The 19917-nt window shown below is 55.3% G+C and overlaps 1 protein-coding gene across 2 annotated transcripts; it reads left to right on the top strand.

Moving 5' to 3' along the window:
• Positions 1-7189: 7189 nt before the first annotated feature.
• On the top strand, positions 7190-14603 carry KMT5C (lysine methyltransferase 5C). Of its 2 annotated transcripts, none has more exons than XM_038527812.1 (9): positions 7190-7333; positions 8888-9123; positions 9245-9410; positions 9830-9939; positions 10719-10882; positions 10992-11011; positions 12754-12890; positions 13091-13275; positions 13412-14603. In XM_038527812.1, the coding sequence occupies exons 2-9, from the start codon at positions 8888-8890 to the stop codon at positions 13909-13911; spliced, it is 1518 nt and encodes a 505-aa protein (XP_038383740.1). In that variant the 5' UTR covers positions 7190-7333; the 3' UTR covers positions 13912-14603. The 2 variants fall into 2 exon arrangements, with proteins under 2 accessions (XP_038383740.1, XP_038383741.1); XM_038527813.1 differs by lacking the exon at positions 7190-7333 and adding an exon at positions 7613-8128.
• The last annotated feature ends 5314 nt before the right edge of the window (positions 14604-19917 follow it).

Below are 19917 nucleotides of genomic sequence, written 5' to 3'. Positions count from 1 at the left end.
ACTCTTGACAGGAAGCTTCAGTTCCTCTCTGGCTATTAGCACAAACTTGGTTCCTTGCCACATGACCTTCTCCATAAGGTGGACTTGACAGCCTTTCGGCATGGTGATGAGCTCCCCCAGAGGAGTAATTAAAGAGATGGCAAGGATGGAAGCCATCATGTCCTTAGTGAGCTAGCCTTGGACATGCCATTGTGTTTGCAATATCCTTTGCATGGCACCAGCCCAGCCCTATTCAGAGTGGAAGGAGGTGCACAAGGTTTTGAATTCCACTGCGGGTCACTGGAAGTCATCTTGGAAGCTGACTAGGGGTCATCTTGGAGGTCACTAGGGGTCATCTTGGAAATGTGAATACACCAAGGTGTGAATTCATTGCAAAACTTTGAGCATGATGACAATGATATAGGTAGATTGAGTCATGTACGTGTACATATGCATATACATAGGTATATACATGGCATAGATGTTTATGAACTAACATATAGTATATAATACATTTTATTCTATCATTATATACATTCAGTCATTACATAAGTCATACATGAAAACAGAGAGATAACTCCCCCACAACCCTTTTTTTCCCCAGCTTTATTAGAGTATGATTCACAAACAAAAACTGTATATATTTAAAATATACAGTATAATGGCTTGATATATGTACACACTGTGCAGTGATCACCACAATCAAGCTAATTCACACATCCCTTACCTCCCATCACCAGTTGCCTTTTGCCTGTGTGTGTGTGTGGGGGGGGGGGGGGTTATGATCTACCCTCTTAGCAAACTTCAAGTATACAATACAGTACTATTAACTCATCATTCATTCCTCTCCTAACTGTAAGTTTGTACCCCTTGCTCAACGTCTCTCCTTGCCTCCTCAACCTCTGGTAACCACCTTCCAATCCCTGCTTCTGTGAGTTTGACTTTGTTTAGATTCCACACACATGTGGGATCGTACAGTATTTGCTTTTCTGTCTGTCTTATCTCATTCGGCAGCATGTCCTCCAGTTTCTTCCATTGTGTTGCGGACGGCAGGATTTCATCCTTTCTCACAGCTGAATGATATTCCATTATATATGCACATGCCCTAACTTTTCTTCTGTCATTGATCTATCGACCAGCACTTAGGTGGTTTCCATGTTGAGGCCATTGTCAATAATGCTGTAATTAACATGAGAGTGCAGGTATCTCTTTGCAATAGTGATCATTTTCTTTGGATATATATCCAGAAATGAGATTGCTGGATGATACCACATCTCTATTTCTAATTTCTTAAGGATTCACAATATCGTTTTTCCATAGTGGATACACCTGCTTACATTCCCATCGACAGCCACAAGGGTCCCCTTTGTTCCACATCCTGGTCCTCAATCATGTAATTTACATACACGTATAAGTAAATACCCCTTTTCCCTCAAAGTATGGTCATCCTGAATTTACAAAAGTTTTTTGTTTTAAGATTTTACTCATTTATTTGACAGCGAGAGAGTAAGCATGAGTGCAGTGGAGAGAAGGGAGAGCAGAGGGAGAGAGAGAAGCAGACTCCTTGCTGAGCCGGAAGGCCAATGTGGGCCTTGATCCCAGGACTTTGAGATCATGATCTAATCTGAAGGCAGACGCCTGACTGACTGAGCCACGCAGCCACCCCTCGAATTTACAGTTTTATAACAAGTTTTCCCCTTAAAATAAGCCATAAGTAACTTGGAAGTTACTAAGGCTACAATGTCCCCCCAGTGTGTTAATGTGTGGTCTGAAGAAGCCACCTATAAAGGCACACTTCTTGGGTTGCCTTGCTGGCTCAGCGGTTGGGCAGCTGCCTTCAGCTCAGGTCGGGATCCTGGAGACCCAGAACCAAGTCCTGCATCGGGCTCCTTCGAAGAGCCTGCTTCTCCCTCTGCCCGTATCTCTGACTCTCTCTCTTTCTGTGTATCTCATGAATAAATAAATAAATCTTAAAAAAAAAATAAAGGCACACTTCTCAAACATTCTAGAGCATTCCAATCACTGGTTTGGGTGATTCTGATTTAGGAATTCTGCGATGTGACCCAACATTCTTCATTCCCACCAAGCACCCATGTGATCCTGCCTGATCCTGTGGGTGCACGAGCCACACTTTGGGCACACTGTCCTAAAATGCTTATTAAATACTCAACCCGGCTTTCTGGAGGCTGAGACTTAGAATCTATGTTTTCTCTTTTTTTTTAAGATTTTATTTATTTATTCATGAGAGACACAGAGAGAAAGAGGCAAGAGACATAGGCAGAGGGAGAAGCAGGCTCCATGCAGGGACCCCCATGTGGGACTTGATCCCAGGACTCCAGGATCATTACCCGAGCCAAAGACAGACACTCAACTGCTGAGCCACCCAGGCATCCTAGAATCTATATTTTCACTATATTTTCCAGTTGATTGTTTCTCTGCTTCCCTCTCTTTGGGTAGTAAAATATGCATAACATCAAATTTACTGTTTTAATCATTTTTTACAGATTTTATTTATTTTTTTTAAGATTTTATTTATTTATTCATGAGACACACACACACACACACACACACACACACACACACACACAGAGGCAGAGACACAGGCAGAGGGAGAAGCAGGCTCCATGCAGGGAGTCCAATGTGGGACTCGATCCCAGGTCTCCAGGATCAGGCCCTGGGCTGAATGCAGTGCTAAACCGCTGAGCTACCTGGGCTGCCGAGATTTTATTATTTTTATTTATTTATTTATTTATTTATTTATTTATTTATTTATTTATTTAAACTTTTATTTATTTATGATAGTCACAGAGAGAGAGAGAGAGAGAGAGAGGCAGAGACACAGGCAGAGGGAGAAGCAGGCTCCATGCACCGGAAGCCTGACGTGGGATTCGATCCTGGAGCCCCAGGATCGCGCCCTAGGCCAAAGGCAGGCGCTAAACCGCTGCGCCACCCAGGGATCCCCGAGATTTTATTTATTTATTCATAAGAGACACAAAGAGAGAGGCAGAGACACAGGCAGAAGGAGAAGCAGGCTCCATGCAAGGAGCCGGATGTGGGACTTCAACTCAGGAATCTGGGATCATGCCCTGAGCTAAAGGCAGGCGCTCAACCGCTGAGCCAGCCACCCAGCATCCCACTGTCTTAACCATTTTGAAGTGTACAATTTAATGGCTTTATGTACACGTTCGATGTTCTGCAGCATCACCATTCTTTAGTTCCAAAACCTCATCATCCAAAAAGGAAATCCCATACCTATAATTGATCTCTCTCCATTCTTCCCTCCACCTCCCCCGCCCCTGCCCACTCCCTGGCAACCATAAATCTGCTGTGTCTATGGATTTTCCTATTCTGGATATTTCATAGAAATGGGATCATTCCAAGTCACATGGGGAGCTCAGTGGATTAAGCATCTGACTCTTGATTTCGGCTCAGGTCATGATCTCAGGGTTGTGAGATAGAACCTTGAGTCGGGCTTCCCACTCAGTGTGGGGTTGGCTTGAGATTCTCTCTCTGCCCCCCTCCCACCTTGTGTGCACACACGCATTCCGTCTCTCTAAAATAAATAAATAAATCTTAAAAAAGAAAAAGAAATGGAATCATTCCATATGTGATTTTTTTTTTTTTTAAATTATGATAGTCACAGAGAGAGAGAGAGAGGTAGAGACACAGGCAGATGGAGAAGCAGGCTCCATGCACCGGGAGCCCGACGTGGGATTCGATCCCGGGTCTCCAGGATCGCGCCCTGGGCCAAAGACAGGCGCCAAACCGCTGCGCCACCCAGGGATCCCCATATGTGATTTTTTGTATCTGGCTCCTTTTACCTGGTATGTTTTCAAGGTTCATCTATGTTGTACGGTTTGTCCAAGCTTCATTCCTGCTCTGGGCTGTCTCTTATTATGCCTTGGAGGTTGAGAACCAGCTGGATGCTTCTGAGCAATATAGCTCAGACTTTGGGAGTAAACCTCTGGTGTCTGATGTTCAGTTAAATCCCCTCTGTCAGCTTCACTTTGCTCATATGTAAAATAGGGGTTAGGGCAGCCTGGGTGGCTCAGCGGTTTAGTGCCTGCCTTGAGCCCAGGGCGTGCTCCTGGAGACCCAGGATCGAGTCCCACCTTGGGCTCCCTATGTGGGGCCTGCTTCTCCCTCTGCCTGTGTCTCTGCCTCTCTTTCTCTCTGTGTCTCTCATGAATAAATGAATAAAATCTTAAAAAAATATTAATAATAAAATAAAATAAAATGGGGGTTATAAGAGCCCTCCCCTAGCAGAGCTATTTGCAAAGTTTACCAGCTCAGTAAACTGTTAGGCGTGGTCATTACTCCATCTGGTGGATTTGTCAAGTGAACTGACCAATCTTCTGTTGTTGGACATTAAGGCTTTTTGTATTTTTCTGTGTGTTTTTTTTTTTAAGATTTTATTTATTTATTTGAGAGAGACAGCACAAGTAGGAGAAGGGGCAGAAGAAGAGGGAGAAGCAGGCTGTCTGCTGAGCAGGGAGCCGGATCATGCCATCCCAGGACCCTGGGATAATGACTGAGCCAAAGGCAAACACTTAACTGACTGAGCCACCCAGATGCCCTATTTTTCTGTTTTATTTTTTTAAGATTTTATTTATTTATTCATGAGAGACACACACACACACACAGAGAGAGAGAGAGAGAGAGTCAGAGACATAGACAGAGGGAGAAGCAGGCTCCATGCAGGGAGCCCGATGTTGTGGGACTCGATCCTGGGACTCCAAGATCATGCCATGGAACAAAGGCAGGTGCTCAACTGCTGAGCTACCCAGGCGTCCCTTTTTCTATGTTTTAAACAACTCTGCGGCTAACATCTTTCTATATAAATATCTTAACATTTGCTATTTATTTTCTTTAAATAAAACCCTGGAAGTGAGGGTACCTGGTGGCTCAGTGGTTGAGCGTCTGCCTTCGGCTCAGGTCTTGATCCTCGGGTGCTGGCATGGCATGATCTGGCTTCTTGCTCAGCGGACAGCCTGCTTCTCCCTCTTCTGCCTCTCTTCTGTGTCTCTCATGAATGAATAAAAATCTTTAAAAAATAAATAAACAAATAAAAGGGCAGCCCCGGTGGCGCAACGGTTTAGCACCACCTGCAGCCCGGGGTGTGATCCTAAGGACCTGGGATCAAGTCCCACGTCAGGCTCCCTGCATGGAGCCTGCTTCTCCCTCTACCTGTGTCTCTGCCTCTCTCTTTCTCTCTGTCTCTCATGAATAAATAAATAAAATCTATATCTATATCTATATATTATGCAATCTTTTTTGAGACATAGAAAAACAACAGATAGTGAATATAGTAAACTCATGTTTCCACCTCTGGACTCTACAAAAGGAGAGAAAAAAAGTACAAATATCAACGTGTGCGTGGCTTTCCTGATTGCATTCTTTCTGGCCCACCTGCAAGGGTCACAGATAGGATTTGCCCCTCCTTTTGTCATGCCTATGCACATCTATACACGTGGAAAACACACATCCACATACAATCTTTTTCTTTTCTTTTCTTTCTTTCTTTCTTTCTTTCTTTCTTTCTTTCTTTCTTTCTTTCTTTCTTTCTTTCTTTCTTTTCTTTCTTTCTTTTTTTACAACCCTCGATTCAAGTGTTTTAAAACTGCCCACATTCGACTCTGCAGAGTTCTGCAGCTAGCATCATGTTTTGGGGTTGTCCAGGTTGGATGTACAGAGTGCAGGCTCACTCCCTTTCACTGCTGTATGGTGCTCCCCTGTATGAATACCTCATGATCCATTTATCTTCATGTGATGGGCATTTAAGCCGATTCCAGGTTGTTGTTTTTTACCACTACAAACATTACTGTTGGGAGCTTATCTTTTTGGTTCCCATTTGCGAGTGTTTTTGTAGGTTATATACACAAGCGAACAGAAAGAAGGGCTGTCCTTGTAAGATCCAGACGTGCTGATAGGACTTTTCCAGAGAGCTAAGTTTGTAGGGTCCTCTCTGCTTGCTGGCTCCTGCTCTCCTCTGGAGCTGTGGCCATCCTTATTGGAGAGCTGTGGGTGTGTGCCTCAGTTGAGGGGAGCGGTCTCAGAGCTGGGGTTAGCCCCAGCTGGGGAAGGATCAGCAGGAACATAGGGGGGTAGGTAGGCTGGAAGCACGGATGGAAGACAATCGGGAGGATGTCAAGGAGAAACCCTCAGAGAGGGACCAGCGTGGTCCTTGTTCTACAAACGCGAACCTGAGGTCCAGAGAGGGTAAGCCACTTCCCCAGCATCACAGAGCTATGCAGAAACCGTCAGCTCCTCCTCGCCAGCGGGTCATGCACACATTCATTCATCCAGTGCACATGAAGAAAGCACCTATTCCGAGCCAGCCATTGTTATAAACACACAAGATACACGGCAGTGAGTAACACAAAGACGGCCTGCTCCGAGTGCGGAGCTTATTATTCTGGGCATAATTATGATGAATTGGTAATTATGCATGCCTCCAGGATTGCAGCTGGGGGGGGGGCTGATGCCAACCGGGGGGGGGGGGGGACTGTCCCATGAGAGTTTTCTCCAAGGCCCCGCTTCCCAGGCTCCTCCTGTCCGACCCGTTCAACCACACAGCTACCGCGGGGTTCTCGGGGTTCTCGCAGCCCAGAAGGTGCTCCAGCCACCAGGGAGAGCGAGGTGCCATTTGTAGCCGGACAGGGCTGTCAAAGTTTTGTCGCCTCGGCAACCGCAGGCCGGGCGGGATCTGCCCGGGCGACCGCGCACGCCCACCCGCCCCAGCGTTCTCCCTGAGGTTCGCGAAGGTTTCGCCGGAGAAAAAGAATGGGCCAGAAGCGACTCCACGGTGACGGGGGAAGGCCCTAGCCTATGCGAGGCCGAGCCGTTCCAAGGCCAGCCAGTCACACGCGGGCTATGGAGCCGGCGAGCCCGCCCCTTTCCACTAGGACCTGAATAACCTGACCCAAACCCGAGTTTCGCCTGGAGCCACGACGCTCTCGGCCAATGAGGGCGTCGACTCCTGGCTGTGGGCGGGGCGTGTCTCCATGGCAGCGGCGGAAGGACAGCGGCGGGAGCCATTAGCCAAAGTCGGCGGCTCTTGGCAGCCGCGCGAGCTGAGCGGGGTTTCGTAGGGGCACGGACGGGAGGGCAGGCGGGGAGGGGCCGAGTGGGTCTCGACCAATGAGAGTGGCGGAAGCGCCGCAGCCGCTGAGAATGGCGGCGGCCTCGACCAATGGGCGCTCCCGCTGGCTGCGGTGAGGCGGGGCCGGCGGCGCAGACGGGAGGCGCGGCGACCGTGTCTGACGAGAGCTGGAGCAGGCAGTGGGAGGAGGTGGTGGCGGCTGCGGCTCTGGTGCCTGAGGAGGAGGAGGAGGAGGAGGAGGAGGAAAAGCGGGTGAGGGGCGGCGCGGGGCCCGACCTCTGAGCCCCCTCTTGGCCCCCAGCCCGCGCTGCCTTGGCTCCCGGTCGCCCCCAGCCCCGACCGCCCCCCGCCCCGCCCGGCCCCTCCTCATGTCCAGGCGCCCACGTCTCCCGCCCTTCGGCCTCAGGCTGCTCCGGGCGCCCAGCCTCTCCCCGCACCCTCGGGTCGCCCCGGCACCCCCCCGCTCCCCTCCTTGGCCCTCAGGCTCTTCCCCTGCACACTCGCTGCCTGCCAGGCCCCTGTCTGCTTCTTGAGTGCCGCCCGCGGACCTCAGCCCCGGCTCCTGGACCCCCAGAGCCTGCCCAGGTCCCTTCCTGGAGCACAAGCTCTTCCTCCCGGGGTGTGCAGGACCTGCCTTTCCGCTGCTTCTCCACGCCCCGCTCTGCACCCCTAGGCCCCCGTTCTCCTCCACGGGACCTGCCCTCGACCCCAGCTCTCCACTCTGGCGTTCGTGGGGTCGTCCGTGACCCCCAGGCCTCCGAACCGCGCTCTGTCCAGCAGGCGCCCCCGGCCCTACTCTGTGCCCCAGATCCCCGCTGTGCAGTGTATTTTGTCTCTACCCACAAGCTTGTCTGCAGCTTCCGCTCCGTCCCGGCGCCCTCTCGCATCGCCCCCTCTTTATGTATCCCCAGCCTTCCTGTCTTTTCTGGAACCCCTTCCAGCAGCTCAAGCTGCTGGTCCCTCTTCAGCTCCCCTTCCTCGCGGTCCCCCGTGGACTCTCCCTGAAGCACCGTGGCGTGGATGCCCAGCAGGCCTTCTGTAGTCAGGGTCAGGGGTCTTGTTTTGTTTCCTTTTGCTAATTCCCTTCTTTCTCCCCTTTTGATAGACCTGCACTGCCTCTCCATATCAGTCCTTTCCTCTACCCCCTTCTGGGCTTTGTCCTCCGAGCCCCCCCCTCCCTCCCCCAGAATCCTTGGAGAGGGAGCAGGTGCTGGGATCCCTCCTCCGCGCTCCCTCCCCTACCCCCCCTCCAGGCTGCCTGAGGCTTCTCCCATAGTCTCCAGATGATTCCCAAGGGCTGCTGGGGAGGAATGGAGGGGTGGTTGGAGGGAGGTGGAGGCTGAGGCCAAGAAGAGTGGGGGTGGGTGGAGGAACAGGCTGTCCTAGCGGGTGGGAAGCCTTGGATTTTTCCTTAGTGAGGGCTGGAGGTGGAAATGGGCTCCCCCTGACTCCCACCCCTGTAGGGCTAAGCCTTTAGGGTTATCCCTGACTGCCAATTAATCAGCCTTCCCTGAGCCAGTAGGGACGAGTGCGTTTGCGTGCGCGCGCACGTGTGTGTGTGTGTGTGTGTGTGTGTGTGTGTGAGGGAGAGAGAGAGGGATGAGGGAATCTGCATGTGTGTGGGTGTGCACAGCAGGTGGTCATGGGTGCTTGAAGGATTTGTGTCTGTGCTCCAGAGCATGAAGATACTAATGACGATGACTGGCATTTCTTTAGGGGCTTCCCCACTAGCAGAAGTACTTGTTGCATTCTGGCTTCACCGAGAGCCCTGTGAAGTCAGCATTGCTTTTACTCCCTGATTTATAGATGAGACTGGAGACCTTTAAAAGCCTTGCCAAACTCCGCGCAGCTCCTAAGTGGCACTCCTGGGGCACTGCCCCTGCCCCTACCTTGTGCCCTCCGGGCCAGAGGCAGCATGGTCCGTGGGGCACCATGGGACCAGACAGAGTGACAGCCAGAGAGCTGTGTGAGAATGACGACCTTGCCACCAGCCTAGTCCTGGACCCCTACCTCGGCTTCCGTACCCACAAGATGAACGTCAGGTGAGGCGGCTGGGGACCCCTTCCCTTCCTCCAGGGGCCCTGCAGCCCCAAGAGGGGGTGGGGGCGGGGCCTGGGAAGGCCCAGCCAAGGCCCTGGGACCCAGGCATGCCCTCTCCCCCAGCCCTGTGCCCCCACTGCGGCGACAGCACCACCTGCGCTCAGCGCTGGAGGCCTTCCTGAGGCAGCGGGACCTGGAGGCTGCATACCGGGCCCTGACGCTGGGAGGCTGGATGGCCCACTACTTCCAGAGCCGGGGCCCGCGGCAGGAGGCTGCCCTCAAGACCCACGTGAGGGCGCCCTTCCCTTCATCTCCACCCTCAGCCCACAGGTCTTCCCTCTCACCTCTGCCACCCTGCCAGACAGAACCTCTGGAGCCCCAGGCTCTGCCCATCTCCACCCCACCTCGCCCCCAACCCCACCCTCTGCAAATCCCCCACCCCCACAAGACGCCCTAACTTCCTAGCCATTGGGACCATCTGAGACAAGGCTCAGAGAATCCTAGGAGAGGAGAATTGGGGGCCCTCTGAGATGGAGTACAACCTCTTCATTTGACAGATGAGGAAACTGAGACCCCCCAGAGGGGAAGTGAACCCCCCAAGACCACACAGCGAGTCAGTGACAGAGCAGGACTAGGACCCAGGAGAGAGAGGGCCGAGGACGACCCTGCCCCAGCTCCTCACCCCGCCCACCCCCTCACCTCCCCCAGATCTATCGCTACCTCCGAGCCTTCCTGCCTGAAAGCGGCTTTACCATCCTGCCCTGTACACGCTATTCCATGGAGACAAATGGAGCCAAGATTGTGTCTACCAGAGCTTGGTAAGAGGGCAGAGCTCACAGACAAGAGCCCTGGAGGCTGCTGGGAGAGGATACCCCAGCAGACCAGGGCAGAAGCCTCTGGTGCTGAGGCCAGGTCTAGTCCCAGAGACCCTCTTGGCCTTCAGCAGCCCTGATGGGGGATGAGAACTCCATGCGACCCTGGGGTTCCAGGGGCTGCTAGGAAAGTACTGACTGTCCCCAGGACTGTGGCAGCCTTGGTGCCAGTGGGGCCTCTGCAGCATAAACCATGCTACTGGGTAAGGGGCAGGGCAGTGAGCAAGGTCGACCCTGCCAGCCACTCACAGTGTAGACAGAAGGCAGGTGTAGCCAAGTAAACACACAGGTACTGACCACAGTTCCTAGGTGCTTCAGGAGCCACTAGGGAATTTTGAATGTTCTTGGGAAGCAGGCCTAGGCAGAGGCCCACCAGAGGGTCTGGTGAAGCATGTGGGATAGCAGCTTGTGAAGAGTCCAGGCAGAAGGGCAACTTGTGCAAGGCCCAAGGGGTTTTGGACCTGGAAGAGGAGCCAGAGCAAGAGGACAGTGTGAGTGGTGCCTGGGTTGTAGTGTCCTGTCTGGGCACCATCCTCTCTCCAAGGATGCTGGATCTAGGAAGTGCCCCTGGCAGGTGTAGATGCAGTGGTGGGTGGGTTTGAGAAATCGGACCACGGTGGCCAGCAGTGGCATGCAGGAGGCCTGGTCCCCTAGAGCCCCTGTCCATGGAGATAGTGGCTAGAGGTGCTGTGCACAGACCCACCCACTGCCTGGCCTCTTGGCAGGAAGAAGAATGAGAAGCTGGAACTGCTGGTGGGCTGCATCGCAGAGCTGCGGGAGGCCGACGAGGGGCTGCTGAGAGCTGGCGAAAACGACTTTAGCATCATGTACTCCACCCGCAAGCGCATCGCACAGCTGTGGCTGGGCCCGGCAGCCTTCATAAACCATGGTGGGGGCAGGGGCGGGGTGGGGCGGGTGGCAGGGAGGGTGGCCAGCCACCCCTCCACTCACCTGAATCTCTTCTCTCCCTCTCCTTCACCCACCCCTCCATGCTCCAGACTGCAAACCCAATTGCAAGGTAAGACTTGGGGACCTCCACCCAGGAGTGGGCATGGGGTGATGAGGGAGCCCCAGGGAAGGGCATTTGTGTCAGTGACTAGCCCAAAACTGCCCAGAGTCTCCCCATCTGACAGAACTGTCCTCCAGCCCTGGTTTTGTAGCTTCAGAATCATGTTTGTGGCTGCAGCGATCAGAGAGTCAGGGAGGAGGGGGCCTTGGCTAGACTCAGGGCTATGCCACTCAGAGGAGGGAGCGAGCCCCTGGCCTCATGTGGAGATGCCCACTGGCCACAGCAGAAGGCGAGGTGGGGTGTTGGGGTGGCTGAGGGACAGGAAGCTGTCAATTCATGCGAGCCACCTCGGGTAAAGCCAGAGACAGCCCTAGAAGATGAGAGTCTGGGAGGCAGGGCTTCCAGGCAGAGGAGTGAACTGAGGATGCAGCTTTGGGATAGAGGGGTGGGGAGGGGCCACTGTGTGTTCTACGTGGTGGAGCATGGGGTGTGTGAACACAGAGCAGTCTCGAGAAGGTCTTGAGTACACATCCTGCTGAATGTTGGGCCCCAAGGTGTGACAGGGGGTCCAGAGCTGGGGCTCCAGAGTTAGAAACTGGATCCGAGTCTTTGCCTCACTCACTTCTCTTGCGTGGGAGCCCGTGAGAACTCACCTCCTGCAAGGGAAGTGAAGTGCACACCCTGGTTCCTGTGTTCTGTGACTGCAGACCCGTCCCGTTGTGTGGATTTGGGGGTGAGAAAAATGCTGGGGAGCACAGAAAACCAGGCTCTGGAGTGCAGCAGATGGCAGCTGCCTGAGGGCCCAGGAGTAAGGCCATGCAAAACAGGGAGACTGCAGAGAAGTCCCGCCAGAGCTAGGCCTGGAAGGAGGACTAGGATTTTCCTAGGTGTTGAAGGAAAACCGACGTGTCAGGGCATCCCAGATGGATACGTCTCAGTGGAGGGCCAAGGAGGCAGGACCGGCCTGGTGACTCTGGTGTCCACATGCCACAAGTAGCTCAAGTCTGCCCTGTGGATGCTCCCACTGGGTGAATAATGGGGCTTGGCTCTGAGACAGCCCTGGCAGCTTATGAGGTAGAGGTTTGGCAGGAAGGGGAAGGACCAGAAGCTGCCCTGTGACCTGGTGTGTGACCTGGTATGTAACTGAGTGAGAGGTTGGCTCCAGCTGGAGTAGGGGATAGGACAAAGACACAAGACCCTGTGCACGGATGCTCTGGCCATCTGGTCTGGGATAAGGCAGGCAGGTGGTGAGAGCCACCCCAGATGTGTGTCAGGCTAGAGTGCAGGGACTGATGGGGGTCCCACTCCTCCCAGACTGGTGGGGGGTTGAGAGGCAGAAGGCAGGAGTGGCCGGTGGGCCAGCAATCCCAGACCTGGGCTGCAGAGTGGCCGGACCCTCTGGAAGGGAGCTGGCCACTGGGGTACAAGGTGCGGGGAGTAGGGAGTGGGTTCAGTGTGTCAGAGGGGTGGAGGAAGAGTGCAGGAGGGAGTGGGCCATGCGCATTGCCAACACCACCAGGGTCTAGTTAGACCATCATCATGTGGGGAGGGTAGAGGCCAGCAGAAGGGTGGGAGGTCAGGGAGTGTGTGTGGCAGGCAGGCCCTGGAGGGGAACCCTCCCCCCACCAGGGCTCTGGGCTCCTGGCCCCTGCCAGTCCCTATCCCAGGCCCCATCCCCAGGAGTGCACTTGGAGTGGACTGGCCAGGTGGGGTGGAGTCTAGGACAGGCCCCTGAGCATCCTGGCTCCCAGTTTGTGCCGGCAGATGGGAATGCAGCCTGTGTGAAGGTGCTTCGGGACATTGAGCCAGGGGATGAGGTGACCTGCTTTTATGGTGAGGGCTTCTTTGGTGAGAAGAATGAGCACTGTGAATGCTACACGTGTGAGAGGTGAGGCATCCAGAGAGGCCATGGGATGGCCTGGGGAGGCTGTAGGGAAGCATGTGGGGGCGGTTGTGGGAGGCACTGGGGAGGTCATGGGAGGCACGTCAGGAGGTTGTGGGAAAGCCATGGCACATCGGGAAAGCTGTGCCTGTGAACCCAGAAGTCCTTCCTCAGGACCTGCTCCCATCTCCCCCCACCCCCACAAGGAAAGGCGAAGGAGCCTTCCGCCTGCGGCCTAGGGAACCCTTGCCCCCTCGGCCCCTGGACAAGTACGAGCTCCGGGAGACCAAACGGAGGCTGCAGCAGGGCCCAGACCGTAGTCGCCGGCAGGGCCCCCTGGGCCCCAGGGCCTGTGCCCACCTGTCCCCGCTGCACCGGGACCCATTCTGTGGTGAGCCCCCCAAGGCCCACCCCTTGTCTGCTGGCCGCCTGCCCTGCCCCTTCCTGCCCTCCGGCCCCTGGGCACCCTCCCCGAGGCCCTGCTCACCAGCCCCTCGTGTCTCTCCCCCTCCCCCGGGCCTCCACAGCTGCCTGCCAGCCCCTGCGCCCCCTGCCCTGCGGCACTCGCCCCGACGCCTCGCCCCTCTGGCTCCAGTGGCTGTCTCAACCCCAGCTCCGGGCGCGCCCCCGGCGGCGCCGACGCCCCCAGCCCCGGCGGGCCCCTGCGCTCCCTGTCCTCCGTGCAGCCCGCGTCTCCTTGCACCAGTGGGGAGGCTGTGGCCCTCGCTGCTGCCTGCGAGCAGAAGCCCTGGTGGCCCTGGGCCCAGCCCCCCGAGCCCACTGGGCCCCTCAGCAGGACTGGCACTGGGCCCGGCGTTATGGGCTGCCTTACGTGGTGCGCGTGGATCTGAGCCGCGTGGCTGCAGCCCTGCCTGCCACCCCCGTTCCCGCCCCTGTTGGGACCCCAGGCCCCACCCCCTTCCCGAAGCAGGCCCTGGCCTTTGCCCCCTTCAGCCCACCCAAGCGTCTGAGGCTGGTGGTCAGCCATGGCTCCATTGACCTGGACGTCAACGGTGACGGGCCATGAGGAGCTGGACAGGGAGGCCGCAGGCCAGGAGAGCAAAGGGTCCCTCCTCGTCCTCCATCCTCCCCAAGCCCCAGGTTCTCCAGGACTCACTGACCTCTAGAAGGAGCTGTTGGACCTCTGGGAGGGAGCTGGCCCTTGGCCCCAGCACAGTTCTGACCTGGGCTGAGTGGGTTTGGAGACACCCAGGGATCTGACCCCTGACCTTTTGTGACTGCTGACCCCTGAGCCACCCCCACCCCCAGCAGCGTGTTCTGGTCCTGGCTGCCCTTCCCCAACTCCAGCCTCAGGACTATGGGAGCCGTTCCCTTCCCTACCCACCTCCTGCCCAGGGAGCAAAGCCATAAGGGGTGGGGGCTACCCTATGGCATCTCCCCAGAAGCCCAGGCCTCAGGAGGAGTGAGATTCACCTAGGGGTGGCACTCCCTAGAGACTGTACTCCGGAGGGGAATGGACTTGCTTTCAGTTCTGCGACTGTCCGAGGTGGGGGGCAAGCGGGGGGGTTGTCTGAGACATGCCCTCACCACCCTGTGGGTCTCAGGGAGGCCGGATGCGACCTCATCTTTCTCATGGTGCTATCCCTGGTGCTACTGGGGTGTGGGGGTCCCTCCCCTCCCTCACACCAGAATGGGATATGTTGGGGGATTGGAAGCACTTGAACTTTTTATTTTATTAAAACCTTGTTATAAGCAGCACCCTTTGTAGCTTTTCATTTTGATTGATGTTTTGAGGGGATGTTTATCAGCAGGGGGAAACCCTCGGCCCTGCTGGGGAAATCAGGTCAGGGGGAGGTGGCCCAGGCTTTGGGGGCCTACGAGCTTTAGAAGAAAGGTCTGCAGGTTGTCCTAGAGGCCAGAGTCACAACTGCACCCGAGCCAGATTTAGGAAGAGTGCCTCAGGCGCTGTCCTCACGAGCCGGGCTCTCTCATCGGGCTCTCTCTTCATCAGGCTCTCTCATCGTTCAGATGAGGTAACAGGTCCAGCAAACAGAGGGAGTCGCCTGCAGGTCCTGTTGCCCCTGCATCTTCCTCCATGTTCTTTTCTGTTGGTCAGCCCAGCTCTATGGGGCCAGGGCGGTGAACCTTCTCAAGCTGCTCAGGATCCAGGTCAGTGGGGACCCTGCCATCCCTCTTCATCCTCACCTCCCTCTGCCCAGTGGCACAGAACAAATGCCAGCAAGGCAGACAGCTAGCCAGGACCAGTGAGTGTGGCCTCACACAGCCTGAGGGTCAAGTGGGGCTGGGGGCTAAGGAGAGGGTGGGGCGGCAGGGAGAGGCCCCTGGGTGGGGCAGAGGAACTGCCTGGGGCTGTAACCTTTTTACTTTAAATTCCTTTCATTTACTGAGAGGGGTTTCCTTTCAGAACTAGAGGAGACAAAGAGCCTGAGACCGGGCTTCCCTGGGACTCTTATTGCCCCTGATAGTTTTCTCCTTCCTGTTAAAGATGGGGGAGAAGAGAACATAGAGGAGCACAGAGGGAGGGCTATCCTTAAAGAACTGGGCATCTGCACGGACTGCAGTGCAGGCACCTTCACTGAGGCTTCTAGACAAACAGCACGGCAGAGCCGGGAATCTTCTTCCCCTAAGGCCACTGGGGATTACAAGAACCTCCAGAAATTATATTTTAAACATAGTAACTACATGGGGGATCCCTGGGTGGCTCAGCGGTTTAGCGCCTGCCTTTGGCCCAGGGCGCAATCCTGGAGTCCCGGGATCGAGTCCCACATCGGGCTCCCGGCATGGAGCCTGCTTCTCCCTCCTCCTGTGTCTCTGCCTCTCTCTCTCTCTATGTCTATCATTCATAAATAAATAAATAAATAAATAAATAAATAAATAAATAAATATTTAAAAAAATAAACATAGGGCAGCCCCGGTGGTGCAGCGGTTTAGCGCCGCCTGCAGTCTAGGGTGTAATCCTGGAGACCCAGGATTGAGTCCCACGTCAGGCTTCCTGCACGGAGCCCACTTCTCCCTCTGCCTGCGTCTCTGTCTCTCTATGTCTCTATGAATAAATAAATAAACAAATCTTTAAAAAAAAAAAACAAAAAAATAAACATGGTAACTACATATGCATGTGCACTGCCTTCTCAGGGGAGGGAGTTTGGAGCCTTCATCCAACTCTCAAAAGTGTCTGGAACCCAAAAAAACAGAAACTGATGGGCAGGGTCTCACCCTTGGCGCTGCCGCCGTCCTGAGCCAGCCCATTCTGTGTTGTAGGATGAGGAGCACCAGTGGTAACAAAAGTGGTTCCAGACAGTGCCAAATGTCCCCCTGGGGCCAGAGCCACCCTGAGAATCACTGGGCTGAGCAACAGGGAAGCCCTCCAGGACGAACTGTGGGCAATACCCATGGCTGGGCTGTGTCCTGGTGCCAGCCTTCACGATAGCACTCCCAGATGACCTGTGGACAGTAGGTACATGCACAGAGTCCCCGTTGCTGCCAGTTTCCTCCAGGACCCCCAAGTAGATAGTCCACTAACACCACAGGGAAGTGTAAGGAGTTCAAGATGTATCCAGAGAAGTATCTCGAGCTGTGCTGGGCCTCCAGAGCTCCCCCTGGTGGCTCAGGGCCCGGTGGGTGGGGTGGGTAGCCAGGGTTATGTGTGGAGGGCCGGGTCAGGAGGAGCCCCATCAGACAGGCAGCCTGGGCTGAGCCAAGCAAGGGCAAAGGGAAGATGGAGGGAGGTGAAGGAAAGAAGGAGTTGCAGGAAACAGAAAAATTGTAGCTCACAGGACGGGGTCTGCACTCTGCTGCTCCTCCCCCCAGTGCTCTCCTCCCCTCTGGTGGCTGGTTCAGCAGCAGAGCCAAGAGTGCCCTCCAGGCTGGGCACCCCAATCCTGGGCCCACATGTCTCCTCGAGGGCGCTCTTCGATGCTTTTGCATGCCTGCGGTGTTGACCAGCCGCTTCCGGGCCCCTGCTGCTGATGGGCTGGCCATCCTGGAGCTGCTGATCCTGGAGCTGCTGATCCCAGAGGGCCGCTGGCAATCTGTCACTCCCACCGTCCAATGTGACGTTAGGCACCATCACTGAACTGCCAACACTGATGCTGAGTTCCTCGAATTGCCTCTGTGGACAGAGCCCCCCGCCACACACACACCCTGAGAACACCCAGCTCCACAATCCTGTGACTCAGCATCATCCTCCCCGACAGCCCTATGAAGTGCACGCATTGTTATCACTGCATTTGGGATGAAAAGACTGTGGTGCTGAAGGCTTAGGGGATTTGTCTGGGGCTGTTTCTCAGGAGTTCATCGGGCTCTGAGAAGGAGGCAGACACCAGAGAGAGGAGGCTGGAGCTGGGCCCACTGGGAACCAAGGGACCGTGAGCTGGGCTGCAGGGCTTCTGTGGGGTGGAGGTGGGAGGAGAGGAGAGGGAGAGCAGGGGCCTGGGGTCTCGGGTTACTGGGGGAAGGGCCACTGAGCAGCTCGGTGGGCCCAGGATTGGGGTGCCCAGCCTGGAGGGCACTCTTGGCTCTGCTGCTGAACCAGCCACCAGAGGGGAGAAGATCGCTGGGGGGAGGAGCAGCGGAGTGCAGACCCCATTGTGAGCTACAATTGTTCCGTTTCCTGCAGCTCCTTTCCTTCACCTCCCACCATCTTCCCTTCTTACAGGGAAGCCCTGGAGCCTGTTTGTAGATAGGGAGGAAGCTGCTGGCTGAGGGTCTGCAGAGATTAGAGAACGATTAGAGAAGGACTGAGGTTGACCGGAAGGGGGCAATAAGGAGAGCAGGGCCGCAGGTTGGGGGCAGGGGCAGGGAACCAGTCGAGTGGCCTTAGTTTGCTTGGATCTGGGAGGCTGCTTCAGAGGGGCTGGTAGAGGAGCAGTGGGACAGATGTTCAGAGTTCAGGGCCTGAGAGTTTGCAGTGTTGTTGGGCGTGGGCATACACAGGACAATGGTGGCAGAGTGGGAAGAATGTTCCAGAAAAGGGGTGCCTGTAGCTCTGTTGAGCACCGGATGTTGGGGGATCCCTGGGTGGCTCAGCGGTTTGGCGCCTGCCTTTGGCCCAGAGCGTGATCCCGGGACTCCAGGATTGAGTTCCACATCAGGCTCCCAGCGTGGAGCCTGCTTTTCCCTCCTCCTGTGTCTCTGCCTCTCTCTCTCTATGTCTATCATTAATAATAAATAAATAAATAAATAAATAAATAAATAAATAAATAAATCTTTAAAAAAAAGCATCGGATGTTGGATTTTCTGACTCTGGGTTTTCAGCTCAGGTCATGATCTCAGGATGGTGAGGTCGAGCCCCATTGGGGCTCTGCACTCGGTGGGGAGTCTCTTTGAGATTGTCTCTCCTTCTGCACCGCCCCCCCCTCCCCTGCCACCAGCTTGCACACACACATACTCTCTCTTTCAAATAAATAAAATCTTTAAAAAATAAAATGTTCCAGAAGTGGTGGAGGGATGATGGTGGAGAGGATCCTGGGCCAAAGAAGGAAGGAGGAAGGCTGGGAGTGGCTTCTGGGCAACCGGGTAAAGTGCACTCCAGGCACTGGTGCCCTGGTGAGGTTCAGAGGCTGGCTGGGGCTGCACAGGTGGCAGGCCCCATGCCCAGAGACTACCTGGGTGATCTCACCGAGTGTCACCCCATTTGGTGACTCAGAGCTGCCTTGCCTGTGTGGCACCACCACTAGAGCAGGACAGCCCTTCCTGTAGCTCTCCACATACCCCGCATCCTCGTTTGCCCTCCTGTCTCTCGGTTGTGGTTGGAGAGACAGAGTCTGGGGTAAGGTTTCTGGGTGGACCCATCTCAGTAATGGGACATTTGGGGTGTGCCCTGGGTGGGGTGACGAGGGCAGCATGGAGGGTATCTGTGGGAGTGGTCATCAAGGAGAGTGGGAGGAGGGAATGGAGGCAGTCCACTCAGCCCCTCCAATCATCCCACATCCTCCTGGTAATGGGACTCTGCACCATCTTGGTTTACAGCTGGGGAAACTGAGGTGCATGCAGGTCAAGAGACTTGTTCAGGGTCACCCTAAAAGTTGTTGTGATTAGTAATAGTCACCTTTGAACCCCAGGACTGAACAGGCCTCTTGAGACTACTTCTGGCAGAGTCTGGGTCCAGGCTGTCCCAAGAGGCTTCAGGGAGAAACTGGAAAACAATCCTCTCCCTGCCCAGGACTCAGGCCAGGCTAGAATCCTAGGGCTCTGTGCTTGTGATAAGGGTCACTCTTCAGCCTTGGCTGGGGGCGGCGGCTGGCCAGGGGGTGGAGCGATTGGAGAGGTGACATTTCAAGAGGCATTTGGAATCAATGAATCTCAGCGTTGCCACCTCTGACCTTGGCTGAAGGCAGGCCCAGTGCCTGATGGGGCAGGAGCAAAGAGTTATCCAAACAGGAGCTTGGAACATCCTAGAGGAGCATTCTGGAAAAAGTGACGTGACACATGTGTGTGGAGAACCACGGAAGAGACTACTCTGGCTGGGGACAGTGCTGAAAGGACAGGGCCAGGCATGTAGAAGACTGGGGGGAGGGGCTCACAGGATTAGGATGAGCTGTACTTGGAGGGACTTGGAGTTGGGCAGGGGAGTGATGGAGTGAAAAGCTGGGAGAGGGTCCAGCTGGGGTGAGAGCTGGAGAGGGAGGGTTGGGGTCAGCACTGGGGAGCACACAGAACCCCCCAGAACTTGGGAATGAAAGTTCCAAAGGAGGCTGGGGAGGTGTCCAGGCAAGAGGGGAAGAGGACCCTGAGGGCGGAGACAGAGGGCGGACTCGGTGTGGGGACAGAGAGCCAGGGGCACTCCAGCGGGCAAGCGTCGTCCATAGTCAAACAGGAACCTGGGCTGGGGGTCGCTGCCTGCTGCAGGATTGGAGCGGGGGGGGGGGGGGGGCGTTAGGAGGGGCTGGGTTTGCTCCCGCCCTGGGGATCTCAGACCTCCCTGCATCCCAGCCCCGATGGAGAAGAAGCCTCCCTGTGTCCCCTCTCCCTTCAGAACCAGTAGTGGTAGCTGCAGGGCCCTGGATACAGGAAGGGCTTCTCCAGCACCCCCGCCAGATACCAAGAAGAAACA

This window comes from Canis lupus, chromosome 1, assembly GCF_011100685.1.
Source record: "Canis lupus familiaris isolate Mischka breed German Shepherd chromosome 1, alternate assembly UU_Cfam_GSD_1.0, whole genome shotgun sequence".
Classification (NCBI taxonomy): Eukaryota; Metazoa; Chordata; class Mammalia; order Carnivora; family Canidae; genus Canis; species Canis lupus.
The sequence above is the reverse complement of the archived record's forward strand: the minus strand, read 5'-3'. Positions and strand labels throughout refer to the sequence as shown.

Coding starts and splice junctions, on each gene's coding strand:
- KMT5C (XM_038527813.1), top strand. CDS start 8,102: ATGCCCAGCAGGCCTTCTGTAGTCAGG. Junction 9,411..9,829: donor AGGCTGCCCTCAAGACCCAC/GTGAGGGCGCCC, acceptor CACCTCCCCCAG/ATCTATCGCTACCTCCGAGC. Junction 12,891..13,090: donor GAATGCTACACGTGTGAGAG/GTGAGGCATCCA, acceptor CACCCCCACAAG/GAAAGGCGAAGGAGCCTTCC.